The sequence below is a fragment of the Zeus faber genome, assembly GCF_960531495.2.
Source record: "Zeus faber genome assembly, chromosome: 21".
In the NCBI taxonomy this organism is placed as follows: Eukaryota; Metazoa; Chordata; class Actinopteri; order Zeiformes; family Zeidae; genus Zeus; species Zeus faber.
In genome coordinates, this window is record NC_137208.1 from 1,882,813 (window position 1) to 1,902,942 (window position 20,130).

The 20,130-nt window shown below is 43.0% G+C and overlaps 1 protein-coding gene across 1 annotated transcript; it reads left to right on the forward strand.

Moving 5' to 3' along the window:
* The first annotated feature begins 691 nt into the window (after positions 1 to 691).
* Positions 692 to 19,489, forward strand: slc38a2 (solute carrier family 38 member 2). The gene is made up of 16 exons (XM_080022154.1): positions 692 to 1,056; positions 2,827 to 2,949; positions 3,681 to 3,759; positions 4,541 to 4,656; positions 6,942 to 7,015; positions 7,608 to 7,700; positions 8,141 to 8,216; positions 9,098 to 9,180; positions 9,351 to 9,409; positions 10,323 to 10,481; positions 11,001 to 11,080; positions 11,759 to 11,859; positions 13,475 to 13,599; positions 16,583 to 16,727; positions 16,835 to 16,932; positions 17,448 to 19,489. Exons 2-16 carry the CDS (start codon positions 2,828 to 2,830, stop codon positions 17,559 to 17,561), a joined length of 1,524 nt encoding a protein of 507 aa, XP_079878280.1. The 5' UTR covers positions 692 to 1,056; position 2,827; the 3' UTR covers positions 17,562 to 19,489.
* Positions 19,490 to 20,130: the final 641 nt, after the last annotated feature.

Below are 20,130 nucleotides of genomic sequence, written 5' to 3' on the forward strand. Positions count from 1 at the left end.
ATTATTCATATAGTATTACTCTTGTAGTATTATTCATATAGTATTATTCATATAGTATTACTCTTGTGGTATTATTCATATAGTATTACTCTTGTAGTGTTATTCATATAGTATTACTCTTGTAGTGTTATTCATATAGTATTACTCTTGTAGTGTTATTCATATAGTATTACTCTTGTAGTGTTATTCATATAGTATTACTCTTGTAGTATTATTCATATAGTATTACTCTTGTGGTATTATTCATATGGTATTACTCTTGTAGTATTATTCATATAGTATTACTCTTGTAGTGTTATTCATATAGTATTACTCTTGTAGTATTATTCATATAGTATTACTCTTGTGGTATTATTCATATAGTATTACTCTTGTAGTATTATTCATATAGTATTACTCTTGTAGTATTATTCATATAGTATTACTCTTGTAGTATTATTCATATAGTATTACTCTTGTAGTGTTATTCATATAGTATTACTCTTGTAGTATTATTCATATAGTATTACTCTTGTAGTATTATGGTATTATTATGGACCTTTTCCCTTTTGCCCGCCCCCTTCCTGTCCAAACCCCGCCCCCATCCCCGGCTCTGGCCACGCCTCCCCCCGGGCTGTTCCGGGGCTGATGCAACGCTGTTCCATAAAAAGTGCCTCCCCCCCGCCCCCTCCTCTCACAGCCGCTCCGTGCGCCGCAGCACCGTCACAGCCGCTCCCGCTGCACCGCGTCCCAGCTCGAGTAGAAACAAACAAACACAGGAACAACATCTTTTTCCTCCTTCTCCTTCTTCTCCTTCTTCTTCTTCTCCTTCTTCTTCTTCTTCTTCTTCTTCCTGTTTCCATCTTTTTATTTGCGCGTGAAACATTTTCACAGATATTCGTGGTTTTTATCCAACGGACCGGGAGGCGTTCGAGTTCCAGCGAAGCCTGCGGACATTTCCCTGTTTTTTTTGTTTTTGTTTGTCTGGTTGTAGTTGTTGGGTTTTTTTATTTATTTTTTTTATTGCGATCGTGAGGATTTTCCGGACATCCATCCATCGTCCCTCCACCCCCGAAGGTGAGAACGCCGGCTTCTCCTCCCTCCGACACTCAGGCACGCCTTGCACACAGAGTAGCATCTATTAGTTGTGACATTATTCATTCTACTGCTTTTATTTCCTCACCTCGTGTGATGTGAACGCGTCTTGTGTAGTAGCCCACATGTTATTTTAGAGGGTGTGTGTGTGTGTGTGTGTGTGTGTGTGTGTGTGTGTGTGTGTGTGTGTGTGTGTGTGTGTGTGTGTGTGTGTTACCGCTGAATCACTGGCTGGTTCACGTCAAATGAATGACAAACGCGTCAATAAACGGAGCTTTGGAGTTGATCCGTATCCCGCAGGTTTATTATAAGAAGCGTTGAAGCGGCGCTCGTCGGAGGAAACCATCCTCTCTGTGTGCAGGTTGACGCTCCGGGGCTGGCGGGGCTCCAAATCAATCAGTTCATAAGGATTCATTGGTTTTTTTTTTACATACATATATATGTTTTTTATTTATACTAAAACGTAGAACCACATGTCATGTAATAGCTCTTGTAATGTCATATAAATGAGGTGCATTTGCGGTGGCTCCGGCCGGGGCACAGTGCGGCTCTGCGCAAAACGGAGCCGTGCCCATCCATCCCTCCCTCCATCCCTCCGTCCCGCTCTGCACCCATCCATCCCTCCCTCCTTTCCTCCATCCAAACCCCCTTCCCTCCACCCGTCCGTCCGCACAGCACGTGTCTTTGTGTCGGTGGGAAACAAGGTGTTTATAATGGAAACGATGACGCTCCGTGGAATATGTGACACAGCAACAGGCTCCATTCTAACGTCCGAATGTCATTTAGGGGGAAATGCGCGTTTACTGTTGTTTCCCACGTTGGCAAAGCAAATACGTGTACTGTCATATATTACTACTGACAAGTATATCACAAGTAATACAATAAGGGAAGATAAACTCAGAACAGAAATAAGAGCCTGAAAAGTGGAGCCATGTGAATATAAAAGGAGGCTCCAGTCACGAGTCTCCATCTAAATCCAAAAACCGCTTCACGTGTTTAGTGTTTTATCCGTACAACGGAATCCAACGTCCACCCATTCGAACCAGGCCGCTCCAGCCCCGGGTCCGGCTCCAGCCCCGGGTCCGGCTCCAGCCCCGGGTCCGGCTCCAGCCCCGGGTCCTTCTCTCTTTGTGTCTTTGGGCTTTTTTGTTTGTTGTTTTCTTTTGGGGGCTCTAATGCGGCTGTTTGACTGACTGGTCGTGGCGGGTGCCGCCTCTGGTATTTTTCCACTCTGACTCACCCCCCGCGTCCTCCCCTCCCCCTCCCTCTCTGCCAGCCAGTCACGTGACCCCAGACCTGTCTGTGATGGGGGTGGGGGTGGTGCTAGGTGGTGTTCTTGTTGTTATTATTATTATTATTATTATTATTATTATTATTATTATTATTGTTATTATGATATTGATATTGTTGTAATCATATTGATTATTCCTCATTATTATTGTTATTATTATTATTCGTATATTGATATCATTATAGTGTTTGTTGTTGTTTTTGTTGTTTTTTCATTTTCACTTTGATCTTTTATTTCGATCACTTTGCCTGAAACGTGCCGAGGCGCGCGCTCGATGCTCGCTCCCGCGGTATTGATTATTTCGAGGCGGGTGGCGGGAGCGCGCAGGGCTTGAATTCGACGGACGCGCGTCGCCCTCCATGTGACACGCCCTGAAACTCCGCCGCTTTGTTTGTTTGTTTGTTTGTGTTGACGTGTTTGTTTGTTTGTTTGTGTTGACGTGTTTGTTTGTTTGTTGACAGCATGAAACAACCGGCGCCCAAAACGGAGATGAGTCGTTTCAACATCTCTCCCGACGAGGACAGCAGCTGCAGCTCCAATGAGTACGGGTACCCAGAAGGTCCAAGGAAGGTGCCGCTCGGCAGGTGAACAAATAAATCCAATGAGATGTGAAAACGAACAAACACAACGAAGCACATTCAAGCGAAGTGAATGAAATGAAAAAACAACAAATAATAAAACAAAAGCAATCAATACAAGAAAACCAAATCAAAATTCAATAAAAGAATATAAAATAAAATGAAACTATCTGGTTGATCTAGGACCAGGGGAGTCAAAGGTGTGGTCTCTGAGCTCTGGTGTTACCTAACTATGAAGGAAGGAGCCAGTGTGCCTGTCTGGCTCCCCCTCTTTCTGTCTGTTTTTCTGACCGTCTGTCCCTCTTTCTGTCTATCTGTCTCTGTCCCTCTGTCTGTTTGTCTATGTGTCTGTCTGTCTGTCCGTCTCTGTCGGACCGTGTGTTTAACACCCCTGGTGCGAGACCTCGCTCGCTTCAATACCGGGGAGCCCCGGCCATCGAACCTGGTGCGGCCTGGTTTTCATAAGTGGGAAATTAGTTTTGTACCGGTGCAACCATTCACTCAAAAATGAGAATAGTGAAAGACGGATTAACAATTAGTATCATTATCTGTCAATTATAAAACTATTTCAATTCAGCAACCGTTTTGGCAACCAGTCAAAAAGTTTGTGTTGGGCCCTGAATACCACTCACTACCGCTCTAACGCTCATGTGACGCTAATTACTTTGTTTTGTCAATGGTGTGTGTGTGTGTGTGTGTGTGTGTGTGTGTGTGTGTGTGTGTGTGTGTGTGTGCAGCCCTTACCCCGATGACGCAGAGAGCCAGAACTTCCTCCCGGAGCACAACCTGGGAAAGAAGAAATATGAGACGGAATACGTAAGCAGCCTTTATTGTCGTTCAAGCCACAGAATGTACTTATCATTTTTCCTACGCAAGGAATGTTTTGTGGTAAAAATAAAAAAAAAGTACAGAAATAACCAAATATATGAATATAAGTGTGATTCTATGCACAGGATACATATTTGTATAGATATATTATTATTAATTTAATCATTATCAGAATCAGAAATACTGTGTACTGAGGTTATTACACAGTCTACATTGTTATAACAGGGTTATGTGTATATTATATATAAGGTATGTTAACAATAACATATAATAACACATACTATACATATCTGACATGTGGTATGATATTGATACGATAACACTGTCAAAACACTGTAGGCTGTAATAATCGAATAAGTACAGTACATGGCAATGACTTAATTAATAACTCATACCCTGTATCCATACCAATAACTTAAGTCTACAGTGTTATAACAGTGTTATTATATGTATATAATATGTTGTACAATATGTCTATATAATATGTGTTATATATGTTATTGTTATTATATGTCAATTATCGTATAGGGCATCATTTTTTATTTTCTTTTATAAAATTCTTATTATAATATTATGTACTTACTAGATTATTACTATTATGTGTTATTGTGTTATCATAGCGGTGTTCATTTTTATGCATCTATTTATGTATTATTATTATTCTATTGTTATTATTATTATTATGATTATTATTGTTGTTATTTTTTTGTTGTTATTATTATTATTGTTATTATTGTTATTATTAATGTGTGGATCTTACGTCTTGCAGCACCAGGGGAACGCCTCCTTTGGGATGTCCGTCTTCAACCTGGGCAACGCCATCATGGGCAGCGGCATCCTGGGCCTGTCCTATGCCATGGCCAACACTGGCATCGCCCTGTTTGTGTGAGTGTTACCACACCCAGAACCACACCCAGAACCACACCCAGAACCACACCCAGAACCACACCCAGAACCACACCCAGAACCACACCCAGAAACAGTTTACCGGTTATTCATTTTTATGAAGGAGGAATTGTGGTGTGTGGAGCATTGGTGTGTTGGTGTTCAGACAACCAGCTTTACAAATAGCTTCACAAAAATAATAAACAATTAATTAAATTTAAAAAATAAAGTAAAATGAGAAAAAATACTTATATATAAAAAAGAATAAAAAAACAAATAAAGCACAAGGCTGTAGAGCAGTGGTTTTCAGCCTTCTTCCACATGATCCCATGCATCCAAATGCTGGTCTCTGGGATCCGACAAATCTGATCAATATTCCTGCAGCAGGATCCTCCGTTCAGGAAGGACTGTTTGGTCCAGAGTCTCTGCTCCGGAGGACCAAACAGTCCTTCCTGAACGCCGCTACGTCACCTGCCACACCCCCGCTACACCTGTTTCATAACATGGGGGCTGTTGGGGGGTGGTGCAGGACAGCCCAAGGTTACGGGTGTTGATGTGGTGTTCCGGGGCGGGGCGGACCCTCGAGGGCTGCGCTCGGGGGGGAGGTTGTGCAACGCGGCTGCACGACCCTGAGCAGCCGGTTGCAGCAGGTGGAGCGTTGAGCAGTTGCAGTGTTTACCAGAGATAACGAGAGAAGAAGGAAAGAAAAGACTAAAGTGCCGTCCACTCCCAGAGGGAGAGAGGGGCCGAGTGTGTGCTGCATCAGGGCTTTCAGCGTGCTACACCGCCCCCTGCAGGACACCACCTGAGCAGGGTTTGGGTGGTGGTACTGTCGTCATTAGGGGGGGGGCATGATCAGTCGACTCATTGATTAATCGACTGGGGCAGTGATGTCGACTTCCAAGACATTATTCATGCTTGATAAGTGTAGCAAACGCTTCACGGGAAACTCCACCCGGACTCTAATAAGTGTAGCACACGGAAGAACGTGCTTGTATGGGAGAGTGCTGGTGGCGAGACGGAGCGGAGGGTGGTGTTATTATTTGACAACATTTAAGAAGCGGTAGAGAGGTGGATGTGCAAAAGTAAAAGTAAAAGTCCTCCATCAGCTTTCCATGGTTTGGCTGCAGCCCTGCTCCGCCCTCTGGTGTGGGGCTGCTCCACATGGTGCAGATCCTCAACTGTGCTTTGTTTTGGGGGGGGTGGTACAGTTTGCAGAGTGAACTTGTACTTTGCAAGTTCCCACTAAACTGTGTTTTGTGTGTTTTGTGCATAGTTTTAACAGATAGTGGAGTCGCAGGGTGGGGTCGAGAGCGGGTGGAGGCCGCGCTCAGCTCACTGAGTGGGCGGAGGGGGGAGGGGGGTGGAGCCTGGGCTGCGCTAATCCTGCTCCATCCGGGCAAGAGTTACATCAGCGCCACACGAGGCCATGAATGGAGCCCCCCCCCCCCCGTGGTGTTTAGTTTGTGGCGCTCGGGGTCCACTGGAGCCTCCTTCTTAATAAACACTACCAGCAAACACCACCTGGAGCTGGAAGGTCGTCCAAAGCGCACAGATATGAAGGGTGGGGGTGGGGGTGGGACAGGGGGAGGTGGTGTCCCCGGGTGCAACTCGGCCTCCTCGGGGGACGCTTCACGCACCAGGTGTTGTGGTGCCGGTTGGACCGGTTCCAGTAAAAGAAGCAGGAGTGACAGTGACCGTGGACATTCCTACAGCTACAAGGCGGTGTCCTCCGCCCTCAAAGCAAAGAGAGGGAGGGGGGGGGGGGGGGGGGCTCTACATTACATTACATTTACATTTAGTCATTTAGCAGACGCCTTTATCCAAAGCGACTTACAAGGGAGAATAAGCTAAGGGCGTGTCCCCAGAGGCCTCTCTGGGTTTTAACTGCTCGTCCGTCCCTTCTGCCCTGGTCACCTGGTCCCTGCTGGTGTCACTGGATTGGTCCTGTACCTCCACCTTCAATAGTCCCCTGGGGGACTGATCCGTATGTTGGTAGAACACCACCCTGATGGAGGTTCTGTGGCTGCGTCCGGCGTCCTGTGGAGGTCTGCACTGACTTTGCAGTTGATGTCGTCGTGCTCCTGCATCGCGCCTTCGGGGGAAAGGCCACGGTCAGCTTCAGCCACGGTCCGCTTCGGCCCCGCCCCCCGGAGGCGGCGGGGGGTGGACATAACCACACCCTCGGTGAAGGGCGAGGTGGTGCGGTTGGCCGGTTTACCTCACGGGTGGTGAACTTAGCGTTGCCCTCCACAGCTGACATCTTCATATGACTTGTGTTGCAGGATCCTGCTGGTGGCGGTGGCCATCTTCTCCCTCTACTCTGTCCACCTGCTGCTGAAGACGGCCAACGAAGGAGGTGAGCCGACCCGGCGTCCGGGGGGTGGGGGTTGGGGGGTGGGGGGGGTCTCGGAGGAGGTCGGAGCCATCTCCACAGGGGCCACTCCCATGAGGCCGGCGCGTCGTCAAAGCCCTCACGGGAGTTTGAGAGTAGCTGGAGCGTTTCCTGAAATAAAAACACAAACATCTCCCCGGAGCCCCCCCCCCGTCACCTTATCGTGGCAAAGGAAACGACTGCGAGAGAGAGAAGCCAGGAAAGCAGCGTCGCTGGCGGACCGACCGCTGGCCTGGTCCGTTCACCACCTTTAAACCCTGTTGGCAATCACAACTTTTTAAAACCATATAGAAATTGTCCAATAATTGTTCTCGTTTGTGTCTCAATTGGGAATATAAATAACACCTTCCAACACGGGACGCTCCTCCTCCGCGGGGCTGTCCTCCGTACCCGGGAGGTAGTAGGGTGTGGCCGGGTGTAGCGGGGAGCTAGTGCAGGTGTAGGAGGGTCACTACAGGGTTGGTGGGGTTTGATGGCAGCTCAGAACAGCTGCAGAATGAAAGGCTCGAGGGTGGTGGTGGTGGTGGTGTTTTTAAGTTGTCGCTCCTCCCTCCAGGGTCGCTGGTCTACGAGCAGCTGGGCTACAAGGCCTTCGGGATGCCGGGGAAGCTGGCTGCGTCCTGCTCCATCACCATGCAGAACATCGGAGGTGAGGCGTGTTGCGGGCGCGGCGCAAACCGACTGACACACAAGATGGAAAACTGAGATTTTTTGAAATGCACCAAAACAGCATCTACTGAGGTTTTAGACAGAAACGATGTCATAGTCCACAGAACATATCTGTAAAATGAGGAAAGATGTCGAATTAGAAATAAGTCTTTGAAGAGTGTCGCTCTAAAAGATTTTAGAACCAGAATCTAAGATTGAGATGGAAATGACGTCATAGTGCTCGTCACGGCACCGTGTGGCTCCAGTTCTCTTTAAAAAGTCAGGTGTTCAGGTTGTTGAGGGATGTTGTTTCTCTCATGAGACGCTAAGAAGCTGTGGGACCATGTCAGTCCATCGCACTCCCCAAAAAGCCGAAAGCCCAGGTATGAGTACGGTACGAGTGTGTTTCCATGGTAACGTGTGGCCGTCCTCCGTCCGCAGCCATGTCCTCCTACCTGTACATCGTCAAGTACGAGCTGCCCATCGTCATCCAGGCCTTCACCGGAGCCAGCAACGGGTGAGTCGCCGGGGGGGTTCGATTGTCTGCAGTTTTGGTTCTGAGATGGATGAATCAAAGAAACCGATGTTTCTGATGTGTCAATAACTCCTAAAATATTGTCTCAACCATTGAAATGTATCAACACGTATCCCCAAACCTGCCAGGGGCAAAATGGCCGCCGCTTGTTCTTGCCGAAGTGCTGAATGTTTGAGGTGAAGAGACGTCTCTGTCCATCCCTCCATTCAAGAGAGAGAGAGAGAGACTTTTAGAGCGAATCACTGCATTAATGTTTGATGCCGATGATAGAAGAGCTGTGTGTGTGTGTGTGTGTGTGTGTGTGTGTGTGTGTGTGTGTGTGTGTGTGTGTGTGTGTGTGTGTGTGTGTGTGTGTGTGTGTGTGTGTGTGTCAGCTTCCCGTCCTGATGTTGAGTAATAGTGATTTGTTTTCTCTCGTCTGGACACTGAACTCATCTTCTAAAATAAGAATGAATAAGAAACTGCAGCAGTTAGATCTCATTTTTGAACACTCTGTAAAATCTAGTGTATATATGTATACGTGTGTGTGTGTGTGTGTGTGTATATATATATATATATATATATACATATATAAGTATATATATGTGTGTGTGTACGTATATATGTGTGTGTATATGTATATATGTGTGTATATATATATATTGTACTATAATTGATAGTATAATATATATGTCTGTATAGGCATATTGTATACGCTTATTACACCTCTGTTATTACATTACACTGTTAAAACATGACAGTGGCATTTAAAGAACAAAAGAACAATAAATTGCTCATTACAATTTACTTGTTTGACGCAGTTGTGTGTGTATTGTGTGTGTTGCTAATGTGTGTGTGTGTGTGTGTGTGTGTGTGTGTTCCAGGGAGTGGTACACTAATGGAGACTACCTGGTGCTGATGGTCTCCATCGTCGTCATTCTGCCGCTTTCACTGCTCAGAAACCTCGGTAAGGTGTGTGTGTGTGTGTGTGGTGCTGCGTAAATAGTTCCGCATGCTACACACCAGAATGTGGAAAAACCTTGTAAAGAATTCTAATTTTAACCGTATACACACACACACACACCGTCCACAATTTAACAATTAAAGTCGTTAAAACCCTTTTGTTTACGCCCTCAGGTTACCTTGGCTACACCAGTGGGTTCTCTCTGCTCTGCATGGTGTTCTTCCTGATTGTGGTGAGTCACACACACACACACACACACAGGTTCCCCTTCGTTACACTGTTGATGTTGTTCCAGTGAATTGTGGGAAATCTGGATCAGTAAAGGTCATAATGAGGTCATTAATAAACACGCAGGGTATTTACTCAAATATAAGTAGTAGCCAGTAGTCAAATAAAAACCAGGCTTCTAAGAAATGCCGGGGGGCGTGGTCTACACAAAGAGATAAAAGCCTCAAATACAGACCGGGGGAAAAACTGATCAGAGCTGCGGCGCTGTTCTAAACAAAGCAAAATAAAAAACAGTGTGTTTTTATTGTAGATGTATTTAATTGACGCCGTTTCCTACTGCTGCGTAGCTGAACGCAGATCACTTCAGCCCCGAGCGCTGCCGCTCCCCAGCGCTCCAAGCAGGAAGTGGTGCGTTCAAGGGGAACCCGGAAAAGTGTAATTCCCCCGTCGGCTACCACCACAACTATGACTTTTATGGTAGCTAAGAGCTCTCTTATTTCACCATCCACCATGTGTTTCCATGGCAATAGCACCCAGTCGGAAGTCTGATTTAAAATTCATACCAAAATATGATCAAATATACATATTAAACAGAGGAATTCGATATAAAAGTCTGCCTCTAATATAAACCTCTGTCCCCAGGGAACGCCCGGTACCCTCTGCAGTTGAGCTATTAAGACCCCGGTGACTATTTGAGGAAATACGTGAATTACAATTTAAAATAAAATAAAACATAAGAATTATGTTTTATATTCTTGCTGCAACTTATTAAGCATTGTTATTTCTTGCAATGTAGACAGATGTTTTTAAAACCTTCCAGAACATTCAAAAGATTCCAAAGTTTTCCAAAACATTCCAGAGCTTCCCAAAACTCACCGCTGTGTCCATTGTTGTGGCTTCTGATCTGCTCGCTCCAGGTGATCTACAAGAAGTTCCAGATCCCGTGCCCGCTGCCCGACGCCCTGAACGACACGCTGTCCCGGGTCCTGAACGCCTCGCTGGCCCAGATCAACACCACGGCCGTGGACTACAGCGAGGACGCCTGCACGCCCAGGTACTTCGTCTTCAACTCCCAGGTGAGGACACCGACGGCCACTTAGATTCAATGGAAAAAAGGCAACAATTCAATGTGTTTGGGTCCGGTAGCGCGTAGCGCTGGTTGACTTATCGCTATCATATCGCCATTGTAATATAAAGTAATATTAATTAACTACAATTCCAGATTTTATCGATATGATAGCGATCCGCATGCTAACTGTGTTAGCTCAATGCATGGCTGCAGAGGGGATCAGCTAGCCTAGCTCCAGGGAAGTCTGGCTGGTGTCAGACGGGACTGAAGCAGAACCTGAATTACATGTTTTTTTAACCTGGCTCTCACTGGTTGCTTGTCGGGTTATTTGTTATTTGTCCGAATATTTATCGGTTTGTTTGTTTGTTATTGTTTGTGAAGTTATTTGGTGGGTAATTTGCTTATTATTTGTCTGGTTGTTTGTTTGTTATTATTTGTTTGTTTGTTTGTTTGTTAGTATTTGTCTGGTTGTTTGTTTGTTATTATTTGGGGGTTCTCCCTGACCTGGTGTCTCTGCTGTTTCCAGACCGTCTACGCTGTTCCCATCCTCACCTTCGCCTTCGTCTGCCATCCCGCCATCCTGCCCATGTACGAGGAGCTCAAAGAGTAAGTCTAAAGTAATCCTGTTGTAAAAGTGACTCTTACTCTGAAGTACAGTTCAAACTAGATCAACCTCAACTGCTTTGGTGACTGCACCACTTTGCCAACGAGTCCTTCCTACGCTCACGAGCACAACGCCCCAAAAACCAGGTGTCTCTGCCCACTCAGCGCTGGTATTACATGAGGCTGGTATTACAGCCACTTTCAAGTTTTCTTTTCACTTGGTGGTTAAAATACACTGTTAGAACTGTTCATATTTACACTTATATGTGTAGTATTTTCATTATTTACATTATGTATAGACAATTTAAAATATATATCTTTTTTTATATCCTCACACACTCAGGTGTGGGTGTTTAGTCACACTATCTGTGAGTGTACTCATACACTATCACACAAACAGGCAGCAGGTTCCCACACACACACACACACACACACACACACACACAGCTGTTGATCTCACTGCTGTTCCCAGGTTGGAACACTAACAAAACAAACTCAAGTGAACTGGATGTTCTGAACTTCCAGACCTTCAGACTGTGTTGTGTCTAATAACACCATCACTCCTCTCCTCCCTCCATCCTGCCTCCATCCTCCTCCTCCTCCTCCTCTCCTCCCTCCATCCTCCTCTCCTTCCTCCATCCTCATCCTTCTCCACCCTCCTCCTGTCCTCCCTCCATCCAGTCGCTCCCGCAGGAAGATGCAGGGCGTGGCCAACGTCTCCTTCCTGGCCATGTTCATCATGTACCTGCTGGCCGCGCTGTTCGGATACCTCACCTTCAACGGTCAGTCTGGAAGAATAATAATATCAATAATAATCATAAAAAATAATGATCATATTAATAATGTTTGACCACTTGAATAAAGAAAGTTAAAAAAATGACAAAAATATCAAGATATTTATAATAGAGGTAATATATAAGATATATAATAATAATAATAATAATAATACAAATATAGAGTTCATATATAATAGAGGTAATATATGATAAATAATAATAATAATAGAATTCTGCATAGAATCATCATATGATAATAAATGACTAATATGTGTATGTAGTAAATAATTGTTTAAAAATTATTAAAATAGTTCTAAAAACATGAAAATAAATACAAATAATACTAATATGACTAATAATTCTACTAATAATACTAAAACTACCATAATGGTTTATTAGGGGCTAATAATAATCATAATAATAATAATACTGTAATAATAAGAGAATATATTATTAATAATAATAATTAACAAACCTGAGTGACGTTATAAAAAGCGAATGTATTAATGATTGTGTTTAGGAATTTTAATAGATGTTTGGGATCATGAAATGTTCTCACTTCGACCCGTCACCACCGCAGGTCACCAGCGGTCACCATGGTTACCCCAAAAAACACTGAAACAAAAGCAGCTCAACAATAAAAAACAAAAAACAAAAAACATGACGTAAGAGCGGGAAAAAAGAAGGTTGACGTGTGTGTGTGTGTGCAAAGTGTGTTTTCAGTGTGTGTGTGTTCAGTGTGTGTTCAGTGTGTTTTCAGTGTGTGTTTTCAGTGTGTGTGTTCAGTGTGTGTTTGTTCAGTGTGTGTATGTTCAGTGTGTTTTCAGTGTGTGTTTTCAGTGTGTGTGTTCAGTGTGTGTGTGTTCAGTGTGCGTGTTCAGTGTGTGTTTTAAGTGTGTGTGTTCAGTGTGTGTGTTCAGTGTATGTTCAGTGTGTTTTCAGTGTGTGTGTTCAGTGTGTGTGTGTTCAGTGTGCGTGTTCAGTGTATGTTCAGTGTGTTTTCAGTGTGTGTGTTCAGTGTGTGTGTTTTCAGTGTGTGTTCAGTGTGTGTTCAGTGTGTGTGTGTGTTCAGTGTGTTTTCAGTGTGTGTGTGTTCAGTGTGTGTTCAGTGTGTGTTCAGTGTGTGTTCAGTGTGTTTTCAGTGTGTGTGTGTTCAGTGTGTGTGTTTTCAGTGTGTGTTCAGTGTGTGTTCAGTGTGTGTGTGTGTTCAGTGTGTTTTCAGTGTGTGTGTGTTCAGTGTGTGTTCAGTGTGTGTTCAGTGTGTGTGTTCTGACCCCGTGACGCATCAAAGCTGCAGTTTAAATAAAGTTTGAACACAGTTCAGAATCTGGGAAACAGTTTGAACGCAAACAAAGAAAAAAAACATTTAAATTTGAATTGAAAGATGTGAACTTGAACAAATAATGAATCATTTTAATAAGGAAACAATAATAGTTTATGTAAGAACTGACATAATATGAATGAAAAACATTTATATTAAAATGATACATTAAAAATTAAAAAGAATCATAATAATAATCAAATATTTAAATAAAATAAGTGTGAAGTCATTTTATCCAATTTAATAATAAAAATAAATATTGTATATTGGAATAATAACGTCATCATTGTCCGTGCACAGTGCACGTGGGCCCCGAGCTGCTCCACACCTACTCCACCGTCTACAAGTTTGACATCATCCTGCTCATCGTGCGCATGGCCGTCCTGACGGCTGTCACCCTGACGGTGCCGGTGGTGCTGTTCCCTGTAAGACACACACACACACCCACATATATAAATACACTGATGGTGCCCGTAGTGCTGTCCCCGTGAGACATATTATTAATAATATCACACACACGCTACACGTTGTTGTTATAGATAATACCACACGCTACACGTTGTTGTTATACATAACACACGCTACACGTTGTTGTTATACATAATAACACACGCTACATGTTGTTGTTATACATAATACCACACGCTACACGTTGTTGTTATACATAATACCACACGCTACACGTTGTTGTTATACATAATACCACACGCTACACGTTGTTGTTATACATAATACCACACGCTACACGTTGTTGTTATACATAATAACACACGCTACATGTTGTTGTTATACATAATAACACACGCTACATGTTGTTGTTATACATAATACCACACGCTACACGTTGTTGTTATACATAATAACACACGCTACACGTTGTTGTTATACATAATAACACACGCTACACGTTGTTGTTATACATAATAACACACGCTACACGTTGTTGTTATACATAACACACGCTACATGTTGTTGTTATACATAATACCACACGCTACACGTTGTTGTTATACATAATAACACACGCTACACGTTGTTGTTATACATAATACCACACGCTACATGTTGTTGTTATACATAATACCACACGCTACACGTTGTTGTTATACATAATAACACACGCTACACGTTGTTGTTATACATAATAACACACGCTACATGTTGTTGTTATACATAATACCACACGCTACACGTTGTTGTTATACATAATAACACACGCTACACGTTGTTGTTATACATAATAACACACGCTACACGTTGTTGTTATACATAATAACACACGCTACATGTTGTTGTTATACATAATACCACACGCTACACGTTGTTGTTATACATAATAACACACGCTACACGTTGTTGTTATACATAATAACACACGCTACACATTGTTGTTATACATAATAACACACGCTACACGTTGTTGTTATACATAACACACGCTACACGTTGTTGTTATACATAATAACACACGCTACACGTTGTTGTTATACATAACACACGCTACATGTTGTTGTTATACATAATACCACACGCTACACGTTGTTGTTATACATAATAACACACGCTACACGTTGTTGTTATACATAATACCACACGCTACACGTTGTTGTTATACATAATAACACACGCTACATGTTGTTGTTATACATAATAACACACGCTACATGTTGTTGTTATACATAATACCACACGCTACACGTTGTTGTTATACATAATAACACACGCTACACGTTGTTGTTATACATAACACACGCTACATGTTGTTGTTATACATAATAACACACGCTACACGTTGTTATACATAACACACGCTACATGTTGTTGTTATACATAATAACACACGCTACACGTTGTTGTTATACATAACACACGCTACATGTTGTTGTTATACATAATAACACACGCTACATGTTGTTGTTATACATAATAACACACGCTACACGTTGTTGTTATACATAACACACGCTACACGTTGTTGTTATACATAATAACACACGCTACATGTTGTTGTTATACATAATAACACACGCTACATGTTGTTGTTATACATAATAACACACGCTACACGTTGTTGTTATACATAACACACGCTACATGTTGTTGTTATACATAACACACGCTACATGTTGTTGTTATACATAATAACACACGCTACACGTTGTTATACATAATAACACACGCTACATGTTGTTGTTATACATAATAACACACGCTACACGTTGTTATACATAACACACGCTACACGTTGTTGTTATACATAATAACACACGCTACATGTTGTTGTTATACATAATAACACGCTACACGTTGTTATACATAACACACGCTACACGTTGTTGTTATACATAATAACACACGCTACATGTTGTTGTTATACATAATAACACACGCTACATGTTGTTGTTATACATAATACCACACGCTACACGTTGTTGTTATACATAATAACACACGCTACACGTTGTTGTTATACATAATAACACACGCTACACGTTGTTGTTATACATAACACACGCTACATGTTGTTGTTATACATAATACCACACACTACACGTTGTTATACATAATAACACACGCTACACGTTGTTGTTATACATAATACCACACGCTACACGTTGTTGTTATACATAATAACACACGCTACATGTTGTTGTTATACATAATAACACACGCTACATGTTGTTGTTATACATAATACCACACGCTACACGTTGTTGTTATACATAATAACACACGCTACACGTTGTTGTTATACATAACACACGCTACATGTTGTTGTTATACATAATAACACACGCTACATGTTGTTGTTATACATAACACACGCTACATGTTGTTGTTATACATAATAACACACGCTACACGTTGTTGTTATACATAACACACGCTACATGTTGTTGTTATACATAATAACACACGCTACATGTTGTTGTTATACATAATAACACACGCTACACGTTGTTGTTATACATAATAACACACGCTAAATGTTGTTGTTATACATAATAACACACGCTACACGTTGTTGTTATACATAATAACACACGCTACATGTTGTTGTTATACATAATAACACACGCTAAATGTTGTTGTTATACATAATAACACACGCTACACGTTGTTGTTATACATAATAACACACGCTACACGTTGTTGTTATACATAATAACACACGCTACACGTTGTTGTTATACATAATAACACACGCTAAATGTTGTTGTTATACATAATAACACACGCTACACGTTGTTGTTATACATAACACACGCTACATGTTGTTGTTATACATAATAACACACGCTACACGTTGTTATACATGACACGCTACATGTTGTTGTTATACATGACACGCTACATGTTGTTGTTATACATCATTATACGACACTCAGCTGTAATTTGCTGCTGCAGATCCGTACGTCAGTGAACCAGCTGCTCTGCGCCTCCAAAGACTTCAGTTGGGTTCGTCACACCATCATCACCGTGGTGCTGCTGGCCGGCACCAACGCCCTGGTCATCTTCGTCCCCACTATCAGGGACATCTTCGGCTTCATCGGTGGGTCCCCGAAGTACACAACACGCAGCGAGTACTGGAGCAGTACTAATACCACAGTGCTAATACAACAGTGCTCATACTAATACTGCACGCTGTCCTCCCTGCAGGGGCGTCGGCGGCGGCCATGTTGATCTTCATCCTCCCGTCTGCGTTCTACATCAAACTGGTGAAGAAGGAGCCCATGAAGTCCGTGCAGAAGATCGGGGTGAGTTGAGTTGAGCGACCTGTGGCTCCTGCTCATTATGATAAAAGATATTTATAGACTCAAAAATACATATATTCACAAAATTTAAAACATTAAAACATTTTTTTAATTATAAAAACGAGTAAAAAATGTATATTTGTATTTGTTAAAAATAAAAATACATAAAAACAGCACTTGACAGGAAGTGGACAGGGACCTGACAGGAAGTGGACAGGGACCTGACAGGAAGTAGACAGGGACCTGACAGGAAGTAAACAGAGACCTTAAAGGAAGTAGACAGACACCTTCTCATTTTTATAATAAAGTCATAACACACGTCAAGGGGATGTTTGTATTATTAAGTCTGTCACCAGGACTCACCGTGTCATTACATCAGTCGATGCTGCGTTCAATGGAAACTCTGAAAATTTGTAATTGGTGTTAATATTGGACCCCGTGTATTGCTGCCTGCAGTAATATTTCACATTATAACTCGGGAAGTAATAGCGTTTTAAAATGTGTTTCCCTGTCTCCAGGCGACCGTCTTCCTGATCTGCGGCTTCATCGTGATGACCGGCAGCATGAGCCTCATCATCCTTGACTGGATCAACAACCGCCACGCGTCGACACTCCCTGCCGACGGCCACTAAGCGGCCGCCGCCGCCGCCGCCGCCGCCACCGGACGACGACACGAAACTGAAGAACTTAAAAAAAATTAAAAAAAAAGTCACTTGAGGCTCAGCCGAGCGCCTGAACACACCATTCCCAGAGAATGTATCACCCTGACTTGTACAGCTTTCCCGCTAGCTCACGAAGATGCTACTTTAACTTTAACGTTATGTAATTATTATTTTGCTCTTGTTTTTATTTTCCTTGTCTTAGTTTGGGGTAGCTAATAGCTGTAGTACAGTTTTTTGTTTTTGTTTTCGAAGGTGCCTCAAACCTCGGAGCCCGAAGCGGCGCTAGCAACACTAACAACGCTAGCACCGCAACGCAAACTTGAACCTCCTGAAGTTGGGCCGACTCGAGGCGTTCGACTTGAAAAACCCAGATCCTCCTCAAGGACGACGTTCCGTTCCTTCCAACGTTTATTTGTAGTTTTTTAATGTTTTTGACCTTTGCCAAAAAAATGCGTCTTTGTAAAACGTCTTTGTATATTGAAGAGCACTTAGTGTTTAGCACACGTGTATAAAAAAAAAAAGACGAGTGAGGCGGGCGTGTAGGGGCGTCGCCCGTCAGACTTCCTGTCAGTATTTGGTGGCGCAGGCCCCCGTCACACCGGGCGCTACCGATGCTAAGCTAACGCGCTATGTAGCATGCTAGGTAGCTCGGCCTCCAGGGGAACGCGGTCCACCCCGTCACTTCCGCTTCATTGCTCTGCAGACCACGGCGCGTCGCCGTCGGAGTAACAGCTGATTTCCCGGCCGCAGAGGAGCCGTAAATGTGAACCACGATCATTTGACAAAGCTAACGCTAGGGCTAGGCGTGTCCCCATTCCATACCTACGGCGCAACGGCACGACAACATTACTAATTAACTAATTAATACAGATAGTTATACTTGAACTCCATATTTCAATTAAATGATGACTGATGAATGTTATGTTGGCTTTCAGTTTAAGTGGGAAACAGCTGTTTGTTGTTTTGCCGGCCCAGCCCTAGCTAACAGTTAGCTCGCTCCGTTTTGTGGATTCCCTGCGCCGCTGGAAGAAGCGAACGCACCGACCGCGACGAAGACGTACGAAATCTACGATGCGACAATTTACGGTACAAAGTCTGTCAGTCGCAGACGCCGAGGCGAGAAGAAAACAACAAGTTGTCGTAGCGTTGCCGCCTGCCGCCTCCTGCTGGGGCCGACTCTCTCACCCGACAACTCAACAGTGTTAGCGAAAACTGTATTTTCTCTTTAGAACCGACCGCCACCATTTCCATTCATTTTTCGGGGAATGATCGGAATTGGACCACATGCGGCGGCGCTCACCATTTTCTGCGTATTATCCACACAACCAGAAACAACGCTTCCATGGCAACGGTTTTCAGAGACGTTTTTTAATTTTGTTGGCGTTGAGATGGGGTCCGCGCGTCCACTCGTCGGGTCTCACTCTGGGCTTCCAAACGCAAAAACAACACATCTGTCATTATCCACCAACTATTTATGGAAGACCGTGAAATCAATGTAATTTAATCTATTTTACTATATTTATATAAATAATATTGTATGTATATATGTACATATACATTGAGTTCAACTGTATATATGCTTTGTTTGTTTTTTGACCTTTGTTTGTTTTTGTTTTTTTTTGTTATTTTGCAATTTTAACACATTGGAGAAACTGTAACGAAAAAAACAAACTGACTGAAACTTGCTGACTTTTCCAAAACTTGTCGTTTCCTTCTCGATGCCATTGACTCGTGGTTTCAGCGCCGGAGTTCAGAGGTTTAAGGACGTTGGCTTGTCGGCCGCCATGCGACCTCCGGGGCATCGGGGGGGGGCCGGCCCGACCGCGGTACACTTTGTTTCAATGAAACGCTGTATATCCTGTAATTACTGTTCAATTAAAGATCAAAGATAATCTCTGGTACGTCTCCGTAGTGATCAGCCCTTATAACCAGTTATCACACTGTTATTACATCCATATAACACCACAATAACACCAGTGTATTACTCATATAATATCACGATAACACCTGTGTTATCCATATAACACCCTTACAACACCTGTATATTATCCTTAAAACACGATAACACCCGTGTATTATCCATATAACACCACGATAACACCCGTGTATTATCCTTATAACACCACGATAACGACTGTGTATTACCCATATAATATCACGTTAACACCTGTGTATTATCCATATAACACCCTTATTACACCTGTGTATTATCCATATAACACCACGATAAAACCCGTGTATTATCCAGATAACACCACGATAAAACCCGTGTATTATCCATATAACACCACGATAAAACCCGTGTATTATCCATATAACACCATGATAACACCCGTGTATTATCCATATAACACCACGATAACACCCGTGTATTATCCAGATAACACCCGTGTATTATCCATATAACACCACGATAACACCCGTGTATTATCCATATAACACCACGATAACACCCGTGTATTATTCATATAACACCACGATAACACCCGTGTATTATCCAGATAACACCACGATAACACCCGTGTATTATCCAGATAAC

Bases quoted from the DNA above. Each gene is read 5' to 3' on its own strand.
- slc38a2 (XM_080022154.1), top strand. From the start codon at position 2,828: ATGAAACAACCGGCGCCCAAAACGGAGATGAGTCGTTTCAACATCTCT. The intron at 2,950-3,680 runs GTGAACAAATAA...GTGTGTGTGCAG, and splicing joins AGGAAGGTGCCGCTCGGCAG to CCCTTACCCCGATGACGCAG. The intron at 16,933-17,447 runs GTGAGTTGAGTT...CCCTGTCTCCAG, and splicing joins AGTCCGTGCAGAAGATCGGG to GCGACCGTCTTCCTGATCTG.